This window comes from Schistocerca cancellata, chromosome 6, assembly GCF_023864275.1.
Source record: "Schistocerca cancellata isolate TAMUIC-IGC-003103 chromosome 6, iqSchCanc2.1, whole genome shotgun sequence".
NCBI lineage: Eukaryota > Metazoa > Arthropoda > Insecta > Orthoptera > Acrididae > Schistocerca > Schistocerca cancellata.
In genome coordinates this window covers 588,922,563-588,942,585 of record NC_064631.1, presented here as the reverse complement: position 1 = coordinate 588,942,585, position 20,023 = coordinate 588,922,563, and the positions used below count along the sequence as shown (strand labels likewise).

Here is a 20,023-nt window from a genome sequence, read left to right as displayed (position 1 = left end):
AGGTTCTTTTCCGGCCGCAGCGATGTCGGGGATTTGATGTTCTAGCAGATTCCTGATATTCACATTACACTCGTGAAATGGTCGTAAGGTAAAATTCCCACTTCATCGCTACCTCGGAGGTGCTGTGTCCCATCGCTCGTGCGCCAACTATAACACCGCGTTCAAGCTCACTTAAATCTTGACAACCTGCCTTTGTAAAAGCAGTAACCAATGTAACAACTGCGCCAGACACTTGTTGTCTTATAGATACGTTGCCGACCATGCCGCACTATTTTGTTTGTTTGCATATCTCTGTATCTGAATACGGACGCCTGTAGCAGTTACTTTGGCGCGTAAGTGTATTACTATGTGACATGTTCGAGGCCTTCACCACTAATCTTGTACTACCGGGCTCCTTCTGTTTGTTTTATGCATTATCTTGCATCCATCCACATTTAAAGAGAGCCGCTAGTCACTAGCAACGGCCTTACAAAATATTTCTTAAACTATGTGTTATGCTATCCAATTAACTTGATATTCAGATATTCCAGGGAGCAACTCACTACTCTTGAGGCATTCTTATAAGGGCTGTAAAAGTAACTATACAACCAAACTACTACATTCTTCACTCCATCAAGGGCACGTCTTTACCCTCCGGAGTACGGCAACCGAATGACACAACGAGTTGGCCGAAATGTCGTTCTCTCTGAGAGAGCAGGCATGGGGGTATCTGGGGGTACAACGGCTACTCAGCGGGTTATGTTCTTACCTTACATTTATTTAATGAACGAGTTATAACTTAATGAAACTAAAGTGCTACTCGAGAGATGCGAGAACAAATTTCTCATCTAGTGCGTTCTGATTTCAAATATGTTTTGCGCTGACTGCAGTTTCTCTTCCAGGCGTAGATCATCCATGCTCGTTAGATTTGAAGAAAACCTGTGGGCGAGAGGGGGGACCTCTGCCCTGGGCGCTAGGAGCACCTGACATTTCACCTGAGGAAGGGCCGCAGCGTGATTGGATGGTATCGCCGCGCTGTACTTATTCATCACCCTTTGTGCCCCTTCCGGTTTGTTTTATATAAGTCTTTTTCTCGACCTGTCCGGACGACAGATGCCTAATCACATATCGTGGGTAGGTTGCGTAGAGTGGAAACATTAACTGGATATTTCATAAGTGCTACGTGATTTGTATTTTGTTTGTGGACTACATTTTCACGGTTCTCTACGGCAAACTTTAACTCAGCCAATTTCTAATCATTCCAGTACACAGGTACATGTGACACCTCACACCACTAGCCTTTGCAGTGTGTTTATGAACCATGACGTAAGACACCACCACTTTTGTAGAGTGGAGATGCGTTGTACTTCCGACAGCTGTGCATGTCAGATGTGGACAACTTTCAGGAGCCGTACTTGCAAATGACGATATTTCAAAAAAATTACTCTTTTATTTTGCTGCGCAGCGTATACGTTCTGTCTGTCCAATAGTTTCAAGACTGGATTAATAAAATATTAGAGAAAGCTTAAGATGGTGATGTGTTGCAAGAATGCTCTTTCCCCAATTACAGGATGAAATTGAAAATTTTATTTGCAACAAGATGGAGCCCTTCTCTCTGGCATCTCTTTATACAAGAGTGGTTGAGCACTAAAGTCTCTGATCGTGTGATTGGTCGTAATCGTCACTTGACCTCACGCCATGCTATTTTTTCCTTTGGGGCTTTAGAAATGATCGTGTCTATGTTCCGCCACTACCTAATGATTTGCCACATCTGAACTTCAGATTTGAAGGGGCTGTTGCTTGCATTACTCCGACTTGTTAACCAAAAGTGGGGGAAGAAATGGATTTTAGGTTGGATGTGTACAGTATAACTGATGGTGCCCATACTGAAAATTTGTAAGAAAAACTAGGTTAGTTTACCTTCAACTTGATGTATGATTTGTTGTAAATGGTCTGAATTAAACTGTTATTATATACCACTGAATATGGAACATTCTTTCATGGACACGCTGTACCGTGAAACCACAGATTCCAAACTGTTCAGACTCCCAGGCGTGTAACATGTTCAAGAACATATCAAAGATACATACGCCGAAGAGAAAATATCACTGTTTTCTAATAATGCTGGAAGAGAGACGATTCTACATACACATCTACAAACACATATAGCTAACAACAGAACTTCATTTGCATATACAGACAAGGATACAGTGACCACATAAGCTTACAATCAAGTGAATCGGCGACAGCTGCTGCATTGGGCAGAGGCGATTCCTTTCCCCGCGAGAAATAAAATATTTAGGTGTGTGGCGTGACCGCCAGGTCGTCAAAGCTTGCACTGGGCATGGCATTTGAGCGCGGGAACGGCTGGAATGGCGACAGCAGCGCACAGTTCTGAGTGTCGAACGCGGACGCTTGGTACAGAGCTCGTGGCACAGTGGCACGGGTTGAGCCGTGGATTCAGGTGACATCGCACTGCCAGTCAACTGCTGCTGTGTCAGTCCAGTCTACAATGTTTCTCAAGGACGAAGGTCGTTTTATTTCGGCTTTATCTTTCAAAATAAGATGTAAAAGTTTATATTTTTGCTGTGGAAAACGTGTCCCTGCATTTTATGGATGTTGCCAGAACTAGTATGTTGTATATACAGGGCGATTCAGCTGCCCCTACCGCTGTCGTTTTATGCAAGCCACAACGTTATAGCTGTGCTTGAGAAACCACACGCGAGATTTTCATAGTCTCTCACTCGCTACGCACAAACTATTACTCTTACAGAAAAAAATTAACATAAACTTTTTGTAGGAAATTTAAAGAAGTAAACTTCTGCACAGGGATATGTTTTCGCTAAAAGCCGTAATTTTCGAGTTATGCAAGAAAAGCGTACTAAAGTGAGCTCAAGCGCACCCCCATACTCAGTCCCCACATGTCAGGAATTCTACTATGTTGTTCATGGCACTCCTTCCTACTACTGTACAAATATTTGCGACTGCGAGAATTATTTCCCACATTCAATTTTTTTGGTCTTCCCTGATGGGCCTCATTATGCCACCGGTATAGTCGAGCACATACAAATTGTAAAATTGACGTTTGTGTAAATCTTACCTAACAATTTTGTGAATTTCAACAGCATAAAATAATGACACCGCGGTATCCATCAGGCCTTCTGACTGCGAAACTACTGTGCTGAGAAGGGTTAAGTTTGGATCGAGTTATGAACGTAATTAGTTTTTCGCGTAACGTTTACAAAGTGCTTTCTTGTTCATAGCCCTCAGGGGCACATTTCAACTAATGAAAAAATGGAAATGTCGTGTGGCTAGGGCCTCCCGTCGGGTAGACCGTTCGCCTGGTGCAGGTCTTTCGATTTGACGCCACTTCGGCGACCTGCGCGTCGATGGGGATGAAATGATGATGATTAGGACAACACAACACCCAGTCCCTGAGCGGAGAAAATTTCCGACCCAGCCGGGAATCGAACCCGGGCCCTTAGGATTGACAGTCTGCCACGCTGACCGCTCAGCTACCGGGGCGGCCTCAACTAATGATGTTAACGAAGTAGCCGACTATGTTGGTGGCGTAGTCGCCTAAACAATAGACACCAAAAAAGGTCCAATATCGGAAATAGCATGTGTAGTCGGAAATTTTTGTACAGTGGTAGGAGGGAGTGCCACGAATAACGTAGTAATATAAAACACGCTGCTAATAAACAGCGAAAAGAGATTTCTGGCAATACCCGTAAAATGCGGGGACATGTTTTCTATAGCAAAAATATAAATTTCCATACCTTATTTTGAAAGGTAAATCCGATAGTCGCCGAGAAACTGATATGAAACGACCTTCTCCCTTAAGAAACAATGCAGACTGGACTGACACAACAGAAGCTGACTGGCAGTGGGGGTTCAGCCTTGCCAAGGTGCCACGACCTCTGCAGCAAGCGTCCGCGTCCGGCACTCGGAAGTGTCCGCTACCATCGCGTGTCTCGCCCGTCGTGCGCTCGAATGCCACGTCCGGTGCAAGCTTTGAGTTTGTGCGTACTCCTGTGAAACAGCGGTTAAAGAGACGTCTGTAACTTAGTTTTGGTTTTTTTTTTCCTTTTTTGACAGCCAAGAGTCCGTTCCGCACAACTGAGTTGTCCACGTTGACAGTTGGATAGGTTCTCGCTATAACGCCAGGCGTGAGCTCCGGGTCTCATTCGGGCTACGGCCAGAACGCTCAATGTCTTGCTCTTGTATTCCTGCACTTTAACGATACTGTACTTCTTCTTCTTGGGACGACAGCATCCAAAATCACTCAACGATGGTTCCATTACGTCACGATATGGAACAAAGTGCGAAGAAACAAAGTGAAAAGGCACCATCAAACCTGTCAACCTATTGGAAACGTCATGCATTATCGTGGCACACGGAAAGGAAGGAAATATCACTCGTAATTTCTGAGCTGATAGCTTTTCATGAAAACTGTGTTATGTTACAGGCACCAGTCGCCGAACAGCGGTAGGTGGGACGTCTCCAGAAAGAACCTGACCTCCATCGACAAGAATTCCGACGGATGTTTTTTTTTTTTTTTCTTCAATATTGTGTAATCAAACACCCGTGGTATCCATTGGCTCGTTACAGAGTAATACTGTAATTCTAATTTATTCGGTTTATTATCCTAATTAACTTTGTTTCTGTGAAAATAGCCTCACGACATTGCTTAAGTCTGTAATAAGCAGTCGCTGAAATGGAAAACACAGAACAGAGAGTAATGCAATAACCTTCAGATGCAAAAGAACTGTGATGACATACCCGTCGCTGTGACGCACTTCCACTCCATTCAGTGAACCCATACACGAGGTGCATATTGGGAAACTCTATATCAATAAACCTACCCATACATCACTGCGCTAAAAACAAATCCGAAACGGTACGGAGCAATAAGTAATGGAAGTCTGAGGGCAAAGAGTAAAGTGGGCGTGGGTTACATTACGCTACGGGCCGGGACGACGAAAAGGGCGAAAATCCAGTTCGCCAATTTTCTCGTTGTAAAAACTCTCGGTGCTATAATTAAGACTTCGTCCCATCGTTTCATGACTTTACTTGTTCCTTAAAAATTTTACTTTCCTAAACGTCTAATTTCTCGCGTGATTTTTTTAGTCTCTAACGTTTATCAATCGATTTTGAAGAAAGTACACGGTTAAAAACCTAATTATTGTACACGTAGTAGTGTAGCGTCTTAGTATTTTAATAAACCATATACTTTTTCATAATTCGTAACAGTAATTGCGAAATGACGCTATTAGTCAAACATGTGCACTTGATATACGAATCTTGTAGGGAGAAACTTTGATAGCGGGTAGCCTGCTCTCTGATACGTATTAGATCATACACTATTATGAATGAAATATAGCTAAAATTTAAAAAAAATGTTTCTGAAAGGGTAGTCTCCGTTCACAAGTAAATGCGAGTTATTTAATGGTGTCAATGACACGATCGCCAGCCTACCGAGTTCATCCGTGTTTAGCGTAGTGCCAAACACTGCAGGATACAAAAATCGAATTACTGGCAATCATTGCAGGCCTAGTGTCGTGTAATTTTACTGATCCATGTCCAGGAAACTCCAAATATATACGATTTTTACTCTGGGAGACGACTGATTGCGCTTGCTATGTTTTACAATAGGTCACAGTTGACATTATAAAAGACAAGCAATTATTCGCTGTCAACATCTACAATCAATGGAATGTACATTTCGTATATGGAATTAGAAGAGAAGAAGTAATTAATGTGAGACCTTACTGTGGATGGACTATATTAAAAGCTTCTAACATTCTACTTAATTGGTTTCTAGATGAAGATGAAAAGCGACAGATGTCATAAAATAGAATTACATTCATAGTAACTTTAACAGTCAAGTGACTAGTCGAGTCTTCAAGCACAGAAGAAATAGGAGGTTATGGACTCATCCCAGCAATAGCGAGAGACATTTAGGTGATCTTTTTACTTTACATAAAGAAGTAAAAACGCCCCTGAAAAATTTTATTCGCACTACTGAATGAATCATAATACATTTCAGGATATGCTGCAGAACATTCAAGATATGAGACACATCTGGAAGTAATTCGCGTCGTCATTTTCGATATTCTGCTGTGCCCTTCATCAGAGGTATTTTGCCCGTTCCGACTTATAAAAGTTCAATAATCTTCGCACTGGTTTCTTTTCTTTTTTCTTAACGATGCGGTAGTTGGCAGTGCACCGACTTGAGCCAATGATGATCTCTCAAAATGATCTTTGTCTTGCGACACACACCGACAGGCAAATGGCTCACTGGTTCTGTTTCCACTGACAAGGAACTGTGCATTGCGACAGCTTTTAAGAAATTGTGATGAAATCATGACCAAGTAAAACTACTTTTCGATGGATTTTTCGCTGAATCATCTAACCTGATTTTTTCCAAGTTTTTCTCTGTAACTGCGTCTAAGGTGTTTCCATTTGAATTTCACCATTTTAATTTGAGTAACAATAAAAACGTGCAAGAAATGTGGCTCTTTAGTTCTCTATTAACCGCTGCTCGTGGTCTCGCGGTAGCGTTCACGCTTCCCGAGCACGGGGTCCCGGGTTCGATTCCCGGCGGGGTCACGGATTTTCCCTGCCCCGAGATGATTGGGTGTTGTTGTGTCGTCTTCATCATCATCATTCATACCCATTACGGTCGGAGGAAGGCAATGGCAAACCACCTCCACTAGGACCTTGCCTCGTAAGGCGGTGCGGGTCTCCCGCGTCCCTCCCCTACGCTCTGTAAAGATGCATGGGACTTCATTTCCATTTCCAGTTCTCTATTGTTACAGATGTATGAAAATAAATGGATTAAATAATTTTGGATGTGTCATTACAATGCCCGTAAATTTTTCTCCCTGACTTTGAATCGTGAAAGGGCTTCTTCTTTAATTTAAAAAAAAAAAAACCCTCATGCAACGACGCCTCTGATAAAGGCAGATGAGAAATGCCTGACGCGTGTACTGCAGAAGCTGAAGCGTAGCTGAGAGGCTTGCGCCGGCCGCCGGCTCGGACCGTAAATACTAGACACTATGGATGTCGCCGGCCGGGCGCCTCCACGCTCTCGCCGTTCGCCGCGCTGCGAACGCCGCAGTGCAAAAAAATGGGTCTGACACCAGGGCACTTCAGGGCCCGGACTGGCACGTCTCGGCCCGGTGCGGTGTGAACACATCCTTAAGCCGTCCTCTCAAGGGACATGAAAACGCACGTGGACGAGCAGCTGGTGACGTTGGAGCGTGGAATTCCACGATCCACTACATTGCGGGGCGTGAAATAAAGAACCTATCATACGACTGTAGTTCGGAAAGAAAGCTCCATTTCGATTTTTCTCCGCGGCACTGTTACGATCGCGGTCCCTCCCATGTGCAGTAGTACCATTGGTTCAAGCAGAACGAAATGACGCCATTTCGAGCTCGCTGTGTTGTGTGTCGTTCGTAGAGATTGTTTATAATGGCATCGCTGATCAAAAGTCCCGCCGCGTGTGAAGTGAAATCTGCGATACGTTTTCTGAATGCTGAGAACGTTGAACCAAGTGATATTCATCGACAAATCTGCAAGGATTACGGAGAAAATGCAATGAGTGCTTCAGTGGTGAGAAGATGGGTCCGACAATTTAAAGAAGGGAGTGATCAAATGTACGACGAAGTGTACGTCCATCTGTGACTTCTGATGAACAGGTTAGTGCAGTCAAAGGAATGATTGAGAAAAACCGTAGGTTTACGATTAATGGTATTGCTCGTCAACTTCCACAAATTTTATGAATGTAATTTGCGTGATTGTTACTGAAAAACTGGGTTTTCATAAGATTTGCATTCGTTGGGTGCCTAAAGTTCTTAGTGAACAACACAAGTAACAACGGATGGGGAGCGCACTTGATTTTTTGACACGTTATAATGACGATGGCGAGAAATTTTTACCCGAGATTGTCACGGGGGATGAAACTTAGGTTGATTGTGACACCCACGAAGGGAAACTGCAATCGATGGAATGGAGGCACACCTCGTCTCCAGGAAAGGTTAAATCTAAGCTATTCTTGACACCCCGAAAAGTCATGCGCACAGGGTTTTGGGACAGACAAGTCATTTTACGGACTGATTTCTTAGCACAATGTGAAACAACAAGGATGTTTATTGCGAGACGCTAAAGGAATTGCGCCTCGCGCAATACAGAACAAGCACAGAGGCATGCTCTCAAAAGGTGCGGTTTTCATTCATGATAACGCCCGACCACACACTGCGAATGTGACAAAACAACTCCATCAAAGCCTTGCCTGGGATGTTTTTGGGCATTTCCCGTCAGTCCCGACATGGCTCCTAGCGATTTTCATCTCTGGCATCTGTAGTCGTTTCTTGGTGGTAAGCCCTTCGACATCGTTCAGTCCCGACATCGCTACTAGCGATTTTCATCTCTATGGCATCTGAAGTCGTTCCTCGGTGGCAAGCGCTTCAACATTGATGAAAACGTAAAAGAACATGTTACAAAATGGCTAACAACACAGGTGGCAACTTTCTACGACGAAGGAATACATAAACTTATACCACGCTATGAGAAACGCCTGGGAAACTATGGGGTCTATGTTGAAACGTTGTGTAGGTGTTATAGATATTTGTGAAATAAATTGCTGTCTTTGTGTGTATTCGATACTTTTTTATTATCAAACGGAACCTACTTTCCGAACTACCCTCCTATTACATTTTTCCTCGTGGCCAGACTCTGATGCGACGTCACTTTACGTCACAACCAGAACATACGAGCCGCTATATTTCACTGAGCTAAACATCGTATTTAGTGGGTTTGCTTTCTCACTGACGACATGGTTTGAATATAAACTGTTTCAAAGCATCAGAAAATTGAGACTCTCTCGAAAACGCTTCGTTTTAATCGGCAGGTAACGGCTTCAAGTAGACATTTTTAGTGTCATACGTTGCGAGCTACGTAAGTACACCGTTTCAATGCTACGGTTCAATGACGATCTATCAAAAGCGCGGCGTTTTGGTGCAATTTGCATATTAAATATCAAGCAATGACATTTGTAAGTACAGTGTGTAGACAGAGGTTCAGCACTTGTGTCGAAACTGGAGCGCACTTGGTAACGTCGTGGCTTGTGAGTGGTGAAAAGAATATTAGTAGGTTCCAATCCACCTCATTCTATGTTTTTTTTTTTTCCTTTTCTTATGGGTCTTTCTTACTCATTTAATAGAAATATTATCTCAAAAGTATATGTTATTTATTATAAAAACCTATTTGCTGCAATTTATGTTGCGAAGGCCAACGACTGGGATGTTTCCCCAGTGACCAGAAATCGTAACATGACTGGCATTCTATGTCTGTTACACATTGAAAGTTTTTGCTATTATGAAAATGTCTGTAAAATACAAATACCTGTCTCTGGGTTAACGGAATGGCTCATGTATGTATCTTGCTGCTAAATATCTTTTTCAGTGGTGGTGAGCAGCTCAGAAAAAAATCTCTCCTTCCACTCGAATAAAATTACGAAACGAATCTCGATCTTGAAATCTGTGTGATGAGGTATATTATTTCATAGCGTTGTTAGTCAATGCAACATTGAGAATATGGGTGTTAAGCATTTGCAAACTGACTTTAGACACTGTATCTTAACTACATTTAATTTAAAACCGAAAATGGGATGAAAATTCAACTGAGTTAACGAATAACTTCTACTAGTATGTATCTCAGGTCTTTATGTAGCATTCTGTAGTGTTCCCCTACCAGTAATTCGCTGTTCAAGCCAACTACGAGTCCAGAATCGCCTTCGCTATTTTCTCCGCTCTTGTTCGGCAATCGCTAACAGAGTTGACGCACCTATTTCATGCGCGTCCATATTCGTAAAGAAACTGTGCGGATTGCGCTCCAAATAAGACACATATAGAAAACCCTCCACTTGTGCACTATTGTGCAGTTATTTTTCGTGCAATGTAGATACAAAGATAAATGTGGGTAAGCAGTCAAAGGAAGGGCAACGCACGGGTCCCTTACAGCGAAATACTCAGAAAATATCCCCTAGGAAACTCCGACATTTTGTGGGCGTAGTTGGGGTCCACCCTGTTTGGTGCAGGGCCGTGACCCCCGTCAGCCAGCAGGTTTATTCTCGTCGTGGGCAGCGCGAGGCGGCTCGCCCCGGCGCCGTATGAATGGAACCGGCCGGCCGCAGACGCTGGCTGCCGCTATCGATTCGGCCCAGTTTGCCTGGGCAGGGCCGCCACTGGCTGCCACTCCCCCCTCCACTTCTCCACCGCCCCACCCCCAGCACGTGCCGGCGCGCTATTTTAGTCGTATTTTCGGCGGAGGGGAACTTCTCTGATCTCCCGCGTACGCCGAGCCTCTGGGGGAATAATGAGCGCACGAGTGCTTGCTCACGCAGCGCTCCAGCCTCGGCAGCCTAGCCTACCTGCTGACGCCAACTACTGTGCGCTGCATCGGGACGGGGACGTGAATGAGATTTCGCACCGCGTTACTTCCCCCACAAGATTCGCGTACAATTCTGACAAGCACAGTTTGATGCGTTACATACGTTGAAGTATGCTATTTAGGAGGGTTTGAAACTTAAAACAGTTCAGTGAATATAATAAGAAACTGCATAAGTAAATGCCTTAATACTGAAGTTTCTGTATGAGACGTATCATTCTGCTGACGATGACGTGCATTGTAGATTTCAGACGCGTGTAGTACAAGGTGAATTCGAAAAGCAATAAATGTTAGAAAAAGCTTTTAGCGGTGGTTTTAGTTCCCTACAGACCATCTTCACTCTCCATGTAATATCCGTTCTCTTCGGAGTACTTTTCGTAATACAAGCTTAGGTTGACAAGACGTCCATATTTTGCATGGACGGTTTTCACATAAACGTTCTTTCCTTCCGAGTAAATCATTTGGGACACATAACTACCCCGGTTTTTATTCGAGAAACAAAATACGTGCACTAATTATTTTCATTTAAATAAATATCTGCGAAAAACAAGTTTCATAAAAGCAGAACGGCATAGAAATATATATTTTCACAGTACACAGATCTACCGCATTTGGTTTAACTCGTCTTACGCCTAGAAAAAGAGTAAAAGATAATTTTAAAAGAAAATCAGGTATTACCTACCCCAGCCTCTAACTTTCCGCTCTTCCATTCTATTGCCCTCAAGACAAGTAAAAACAAAACGAAAGTACGTATAAAGCAGCATTACTTAACTTAAATCATTTCTCCCAACGGGACTGCAGCCTTGTGGAAGTTAATTTTGTGACGAATGTGAGCGATGCGACGTGTGTTAGCAGTGCTTGCTGAATATTGTTTGTCATGTGTGCACGCTTGTCCTAACAACCCGAAACCTTAAATTTTAATATGAAATGTAAAATTTGTATCTGATTAGTTATTAGTAAAATTACATAGTTTTCAGGACTAACAGATTGTACCTAAGTACCTAGTACGTGAATAAACATTGCAGAAAATACATCCAGGCTGTTATAATTAAAAAGTAGTCTCTTTAATTCTGAAGAAAATAATTGTATCTACATGCAGTGTCCCCACGTTTTCCTTTCTAATTCACAAAATGAAGATACATTCTTGCTATAGGTTTTTCAGTTGTTGCATCGTCCCAGGCCTATTATCGATTTGAAAATGTTACGCTAACTGACAACGAACGTAACCGCAGTTGCAGCAATGAAATTAGGTATAAAGTATGAACACAAGTGTCCTGGTTTTTTCTCTCTGAAATCTGGTCAGCCTATACAATTTGATTCTTGAAAGAAGAAAACAGCAACCAAAAAATGGTTCAAGTGGCTCTGAGCACTATGGGACTTAACATCTGAGGTCATCAGTCCCCTAGAACTTAGAACTACTTAAACCTAACTAACCTAAGGACATCACACACATCCATGCCCGAGGCAGGATTCGAACCTGCGACCATAGCAGTCGCGCGGTTCCGGACTGCGCGCCTAGAACCGCTAGACTACCGCGGCCGGCCAAAACAGCAACTACTCACGGACATAACACTATTTATGTACACAAACAGCACCGTTGCCGATTTCGTACCCACAGGTTCGTCTTCAGGGGGCTATTCACGATTAGATTTCATTTTTTGATCTTTAGGCTTACACTACTCATACTTGCATTACTTGTTGGTTGTTTTTCCCTCTTGTGATGCTCTTAAGATAGAGAGAGAGAGAGAGAGAGAGAGAGAGAGAGAGAGAGAGAGAGAGAGAGAGAGAGAGAGAGAGGGAGAGAGAGGGGGATAGAAATTGCCTATTTAACTGCAGTTTTACCTAATAACGAATGAATGCAATGCACACAAATCTCTAAGGTAGAACTGTTTCCATTTGAGGTTACATACGTCTAAATTCTCGTGTCGTTATGTTGCACTATTGACTAATTCTTTCACAAAATAGTAAAACATAGTCACGCGGAAATTTCGAAAACCCAAGCAGTTCTACCTCATAGATCTGTTTACATTATTTTAATTCGTTATCAGGTACAGTTACAGCTAAATAGGCCGTTTCTCATGTCGTTTTTTGCTTTAGGGCACCATCACCCCAAGGAACCTTCGCCACAAGAGGGAAAAATAGCCAACAAGTAATACATACAACAAAGAATTTAATCCAAACTTGAACAGCTGCCTGAAGATGGACTTGTCCGTTCGAAACCGGTATCGGCGCTATTTGTGCAAATAAATACGATTATTAACAGCGACTGGTTCAATATCAGTTTCTACTTTGTACACAGCCACTGTCTCAAAAGTCAGTTTCCGACAAAATAATAATCGTAATGTTGCACTGGCTTCTGATCGTCTGCACAGGGTACTGAATCAACTGACAACGGCGTCCTGGATTCTTCGTCATTATGAAACTACTGCCTAACAAGGCACTGCTTCAGCTGTAAAGGTCGGAAGTGTAGAGTGCATCGCCGAAAACGATCGCCCCCTTGCTTTTTATGTTGACTGGTTAGCATTTTCAATATCCATTTCCTACACCATTTGGCAAATCCCGGCTTTTCCATGACAGTCGTGTAAATAGTGGTGCGTCCAACACGAAAAACTTCATCATCTAGAGCACCAGTCGTTGATCTGACCGAAGTTTCCGCCCACTCGTACCGCAGTTTCGTCCGTCTGCATTCTGGGTCTGCCACTCCTCTCTCCAACGTGGACATTTACACGGCCTCTTTTAAAGTCTTGACTCCATTTTCCAACAGTTCCTCCACGCATCACTGTAGGCCCACGAACTAAGCACAAGTCCTAATTCATTTGAACAACTGTAATTCCTTTTGCATACAAAAATCAAATTACAGCACGGCCTCGGCAACAGTCGAGAGTAAAGATTTACGAACTTGGTTTTTTTTGTGTTTCCAGCCAGTAACACAACTAATTCATTAAGACAATGACTTCTGTCACTTCGTAAACGATTATTAGGTGACGCTGCACCCTGTAACTTTTTCTGAGCTAGCAAAAATTATATATCAACAAATGGCTCTTACTTTCCGAATACTCCTCGTATTTGTTCCCAATACGAGACACAGCCGTCCAATTTAGACGCACAAGTATTCTGACACTTCACAAAAAGTACTTGGACAATTATTCTTTTTCTGTTTTAATGCACAAATGCCTGTACTGATATGGTTCTAACGTACTTGGGAACCTACAAGATATGTTACGGCACGAAGTCATTTAGGCATAGAGAGTTTAATGTGGGAGAATTATGCCGACAGAAACACTGTTTTGTGTATACATAGATTCTGCTTGCAGGTCGATTAGCTCACGAAACTATTTTCTCTATTGCCAGTTCATTGCGGCATTTAGGTTCCATAATCAGAGCAAACACACACTACCGCTATGCTGGAGTCTCATTAGCTGAAAAAAATTGTCTTGATTCCATAAACACTACAATCAGGGAGTTACAAAAGTTCTACAGTAAGGGGGGCTATACATCATAAGATAAAAAGAAAATTCCATAGGCTAGAATTCTGATTCATCGCTTACAAACTTAAATAACATTTTTCACAGTTTGTAAATATTTAGTTCCACTTCCTGCGCGTACAACTGCAGGAACAGAGGTGGTCAGTCACAGTACGCTAGAAGGCTGAAAGTGCGATACACAGAGATTTTATTTACAAACTTCGGATGGCTTGCGTGTTTATAGGCGTCCCTGACACTGCAAGGCGCAACCAAACAACCAAAAGAACAGTAACATTTTACATTTTAGGATGGTATTAATCTATGAATTGAAAAGAGATACTACAGCGAATGTGATGTCACTGAAGTGGGCTCTATAATGAGAGACGGAGATACGTTCCATTCCAGCCATCGAAAGGGACGTGAGTTCGATAAATCATGTTGAATGCCAGTGGGCCGCTCAATTTGCACTAAGTAGTGAATTTTAAGTTACTAACTTAATTTAAACCAAAAGCCCATGATCCGAAATTCGAGCACCTACGAGGCAAAGGTAATCAACAACTTTACCTCGTCTGAAATTTACAGGATACTAACAACATTCCTTTCAGTTCCTCACTGTCGACGCCTCTTATTGCCTGGGTTACACCAGATGCGAAATAAATGCGGCGAGGAAACGACAAGTGTGCTTTTGCAACCTAATTACAAGTCGGGAACAGTAACGTGGCGAGATAACAAAACGTTGATTGCGGTAGACAGCAGATAAACATTTACGATACCGCGGGGCCCTCGTAAACGAGCGCTTGATTGCGTACGCTAATGGTATAAGACAACTACAATAGCATCCCTTGGAACTCCTATAGCCGTTGTTGCATCGCACATTATATACTCGAAAAAAGTTGGCAAGCGCGCAGACTAAATAAATCAAAAAAGTTATTTTAAATAGAGTGTTAAAGGCACCCGACTTAAAACTACCCACACTTCGGCACGCAAAAAGCAGTTTATTCCATTATAAACGAGGATGCAATTGATACAGATACTGCGGAAAATTACTACTCACATAAATTTCTGTTCCATTTTTCTTTGCTTTTCTTTCTTTTTCATAGATGATTCCACTCACCAATTTAGAAACCGAGATGTCAAGAGTGACTACGCATTAGCTTGCACATTACTTGCTAGCTCGATGACACGACAATACTGTTCTGCACTGAACTGTGGTGGCCCAGCTCTCGTTTCGTCAACTCCCTATATTGGACCAAATAACTTTCCAATTTCAGTAGCTCCTACTGTTATAACTAATTCCGATTTCTTCTCAGCGATATCTCTTTTAATTATTACATACAAAGAGTGATTGAAATGTGAACTTCTGATGAAAATATCGACACAAAACTGTAACCTGCTGCCCTTCTGGCGTCATTAAGTGAATTATGTTACAGGGTGTCCAGAAAATGACTCCCTGATTTCAAAATTAAATATCTCGAAAACAAAGATCAATGGAGGAATGCAGTAAACGGTATGTTTATTATGAGAGCTGTAAGAAGTTTATACAGCAGTTTGAAATAATAGTTACAAAAGCTGCTAGCACATGGCGCTGTAATCGCCATACGTAATGCCTAGTATAAATAGTGATCCGAAGCCCAGAGCCATCAGTTCCACTATTGAAAGGTGAAAGGAGGTTAGCGTACCGAAGGAAGAGATTAAAACCATGTACTCCATTGAACAACGCCTTTTTCTGGTGCTAGACTACCAATGGTTAGAAGAGAGTCCTACGGCAACAAGGCGAAGTTTTCAAGCACGATTTAATGTTCCAAAAGGACACGATGCGAAAACCATTCGTACGCTCTTCGCAAAATTTCAACTAACAGGCAGCGTAACTGATGATCTAATGGGGCATGTTGGCCGCAAGCAAACCGCAGTTACACCTGAAAATATCGCCATAGTTTCTGGAATTGTTCAGCGAAATCCAATGTCATCCGTCCGTAGAATTGCATCTGAGACTGGTTTGAAGCGTTCCAGCACGCAGAAAATACTGAGAAAGAGCCCACACATGTTTCCATTCAAAATTCAAACGCACCAGGCCACACTCGTACGAACTGTGCAACAAAGGGTTGCCTCTGCTCATCAGATGCTCACAATGATTGATAGTGAAGGATTTGATGTTGGCTGCATCTGGTTTACAGATGAAGCACACTTCCACCTGAATGGATACGTGAATAGGCAGAACTGGCGATTTTGGGGTTCCGAAAAGCCATATTGGTGTGAAGCGAAACCCCTGTATTCTAAAGTTACTGTGTGGGCTGCAGTATACAGCAGAGGCATTATTGGCCCTTTTTTCATTCGAGACACGGTCACTGGTGCACGTTACGTTGCAATTTTGGAACAATTTATCGCCACACAGCAAGCGTTAGAGGATCGACCAGGTACTGAATGGTTTATGCAAGATGGAGCCCGACCACATCGGACCGAACAAGTGTTTCGCTTTCTTGAGGAATACTTCGGGAATCGATTCATTGCTTTGGAATATCCCAAATTTACTGGTGCAGGCATGGATTGGCCTCCATATTCGCCGGATTTGACTCCCTGTGACTTTTTTTTGTGGGGCACAGTGAAAGACATGGTCTACCCGAAGCATCCCGCCACGCTGGAAGAGCTAGAATCGGCGATCTCTGTGGCATGTGAATCCATTTCGGTTGAGACACTACGAAATGTGATGGCGAATTTCATTCTTCGTTTGCGCCACCTCTGTAGTGCCAATGGTGAACATTTTGAAAACATTGTGATGTGATTGTTTGCAAAGATTGTTTTCATACGATTATTTCACTTATATATGCTGATATGAGCTGTACAGCGTACAGCGCCATCTGTTAGCAGCTTTGGTAACTATTATTTCGAACTGCTGTATAAACTTCTTACAGCTTTCACAATAAACATACTGTTTACTGCATTCGTCTATAAGTCTTTGTTTTCGAGATATTCACTTTGAAATCAGGGAGCCCTTTCCTGGACACCCTGTATGTACATCCAAATAACACGGAGAAAGTAAATAGTCTTCCCCGAATTATACTTACTTTTGCTCTGAATGAAGCTGCAAGAAACCTTAGGCATCCTCCTTACCTGCAAGGACAAGAGAACGTCATATTATTACTGTCCCTCTTACGATGAAAAATGGCTCTGAGCACTATGGGACTTAACTTCTGAGGTCATCAGTCCCCTAGAACTCAGAACTACTTAAACCTAACTAACCTAAGGACATCACACACATCCATGCCCGAGGCAGGATTCGAACCTGCGACCGTAGCGGCCAAGGGTTCCAGACTGTAGTGCCTAGAACCGCACGGCCACTCCGGCCGGCTCTTACGATGAAATAGGAGATTAATTAGTTACGACCAGACATAGAAAAACAAGAAAGCTTTTATTACGTCAGGCAGGAATGTTCATTGGCTGAAGGAGCTGTAATTTGCGGCTCTTTTAGCTCAGTTATAGAGTTCAAAGCTTTGCGCTTAAGAATCCTGGGTGGTCCCAATCTTGTTGATACTCGAGAGTGCCACACCACTGCCAAAATACAGAGAATAAGTTGCAGGAATACATGTTATAGGTGTAGACTGCTCTTGGACCTTCAACGACAACAAACAATTAGAAATACATTGAGAATACAAAGTGCTGGATGTTTGAGGCGGAGGATATAGAAATATGTGAATATATTAGAAAGGAAGGGGACAATATTCTCAATGAAATAACGGTGTTCAAAAGTTCAGTGCTTAAATTTCTTAAGTCATTCCTTACAAGTAGATTCAAGGTGTACCACTGTCGAGTTCAGCCGTTCATTTCGGACTTACGATGCAGTACAAATGTGACGATGGACTAACAGTCAAAGTGGTACGAGGTATATTCGACGCGTAGAAATTTGTGCAACAACAATCCACCAAAAACGTATCTTATTTCGGTACACGCAGGTCGAGGCGTACAACTACACAAATGACTGCACATTCGAATCCATAAAAAAATAGTAACAACGATATGTTTTCAACATACTACTTCATATCACACGTTCCTCATCTATACCTCACTTAAAAGTATATTTCACATACATTACATTTCATAATTTCGTAGTTAATTGCATTTGCGTTATGTGGCTTGTATCTTTGTGTCACTTTGAATCTGTATGCGGAAGACGCTTGAAAAGAGCAACACAAGATCTATATTTATTTTTTTTATTTGTGGTAAGTTCCTATGGGGCCAAACTGCTGACGTCATCGATCCTTAGGCTTATAAACTACGTAATCTAACTTCAACTAACTTACGCTAAGGTCAAAACACACACACCCAGGCCCGAGGGAGGACTCGAACCTCCGGCGGGAGCGGTCGCACAGTCCGTGACATGGCGCCTAAAACCACGCGTCCACTCCGCCCGGTGCCACTCTTGTACCCTTCATGACTGCATGACACAAAGCTTTACACCTCGCCTGCGCCCGTCAACACCGACATTCGACTGTTGATGGCTGGAAACATGTTGCTCGGTCGGACGAGTCTCGTTTCAAATTGTATCAAGCGGATTGAAGTATACTGGTCTGGAGACAACCTCATGAACCCACGGACCCTGCATGTCTGCAGTGGACTGTTCAAGCTGGTGGAGGCTGTGTAATAATGTGAGGTGTGTGCAGTTGGAGTGATATGGGACCCAGATACATCTAGGTACGTCTCTGACAGGTGACACATACGTACATAAGCATCCTGTCTGGTCACCTGCATCCATTCATATCCACTGTGCATTCCGACGTACTTGGGCAATTCCAGCAGGACAATGCGACACCCCACACGTCCAGAATTGCTACAGAGTGGCTCCAGGAACACTCCTCTGAGTATAAACACTTTCGCTGGCCACCAAACGCCACAGACATGAACATTATTGAGCATAGCTGGGATGCTTTGCAGCGTGCTGTTCAGAAGAGATTCCCCCCCCCCCCCTCCTCGTACTCTTACGGATTTATGGACAGCCCTGCAGGAGACGTGGTTTCAATTCCTTCCAGCACTACTTCAGACATTAGTCGAATCCAAGCCACGTTGTGTTGCGGCACTTCTGCATTTTCGCGGGGGCCTACATGATATTAGGCAGGTGTACCAGTTTCTTTGGCTCTTCAAGGTATATATGGTAGCAGTAAAGAAAACATATGAGTATCTCATATTGCTATTGAACTCAAGTTGGAATTTTTTTTTTTTACTTCACTGCACTGAAAGAGAAGAAAGTACTTCACTGCACTGAAAGAGAAGAAAGTAAGTACACAAAATTTACGTGGCTAATTACGGGACGGCAGTGAGTTGTAATTTGCTATCAAAGATAATTCCAGTTTTGACCGCCAAATGGCCAGCGAATGGAAAACTGTTGAATATAATTTTGCAAAATATCCATGAACATTTAATTAATATGTTGTACATGGCCAATTACTGTGCATTAATGAAGTTAAACGGGCAGCTCTGCTATATAGTAATAAGCAGGTTATGGAATGTCCAGAGCAGTGGAAAACCACGCAGTAGAGACGAGTGTGCCAGGGGCGGATCTTCAAACGAAGCAACAATTATCCGTGTTAAAGGTTGTTACTGAAATGTGTGTAATCTATAGAAATGTATATAAATTGCTATAAGGCGTATTTACGATGCAAAATTTTCTTTGTGATCACCGAAATTAAAATCCGTAATACGTACATGATAACGGGCAGGACGGTTTTAGCAAAGTGAAATCTTGTGAAAGGCGGAATGGTGGTTATTGTGAATATGTTAAAAATGGTTATACGTTGCATTTCTAGTGGGAAAACATAAATATCTAAGTTGTCGATTGTTTGTAATTGTCATCTACCAATTACTTGTGCGTGGGTAAAGAAACACATGAAGCAGAAAATGAGAGAATGAAATAGAAATTGATAACGTAGGTAGGACAGTTGATAACAAGATAGGGAAGCAATAATACGACAGAGATTTACAAAACTATAGATGAAAGTACAAGTACATATGTTATAGTGGAAGAGGAAGACAAGGAAAGGTGAACCTTCCCAAGTGGATGTACACCATCACTAAAATGATCAAGGAGAACTTATCATAAGCTGAAGAAAACACATTCACTATTGAAGGTGAATCAT

At 42.6% G+C, this 20,023-nt stretch overlaps 1 protein-coding gene across 1 annotated transcript in view; it reads right to left on the bottom strand.

Annotated features, from left to right (window-relative positions):
• Positions 1 to 16,877: 16,877 nt before the first annotated feature.
• LOC126191060 (ERC protein 2-like) overlaps positions 16,878 to 20,023 on the bottom strand; it is a 446,691-nt gene continuing 443,545 nt past the window's right edge. Inside the window, exon 2 of the mRNA XM_049931772.1 lies at positions 16,878 to 17,006. Within this exon, the coding sequence (XP_049787729.1) occupies positions 16,878 to 17,006 (129 nt within the window). The remainder of the gene's footprint in view (positions 17,007 to 20,023) is intronic.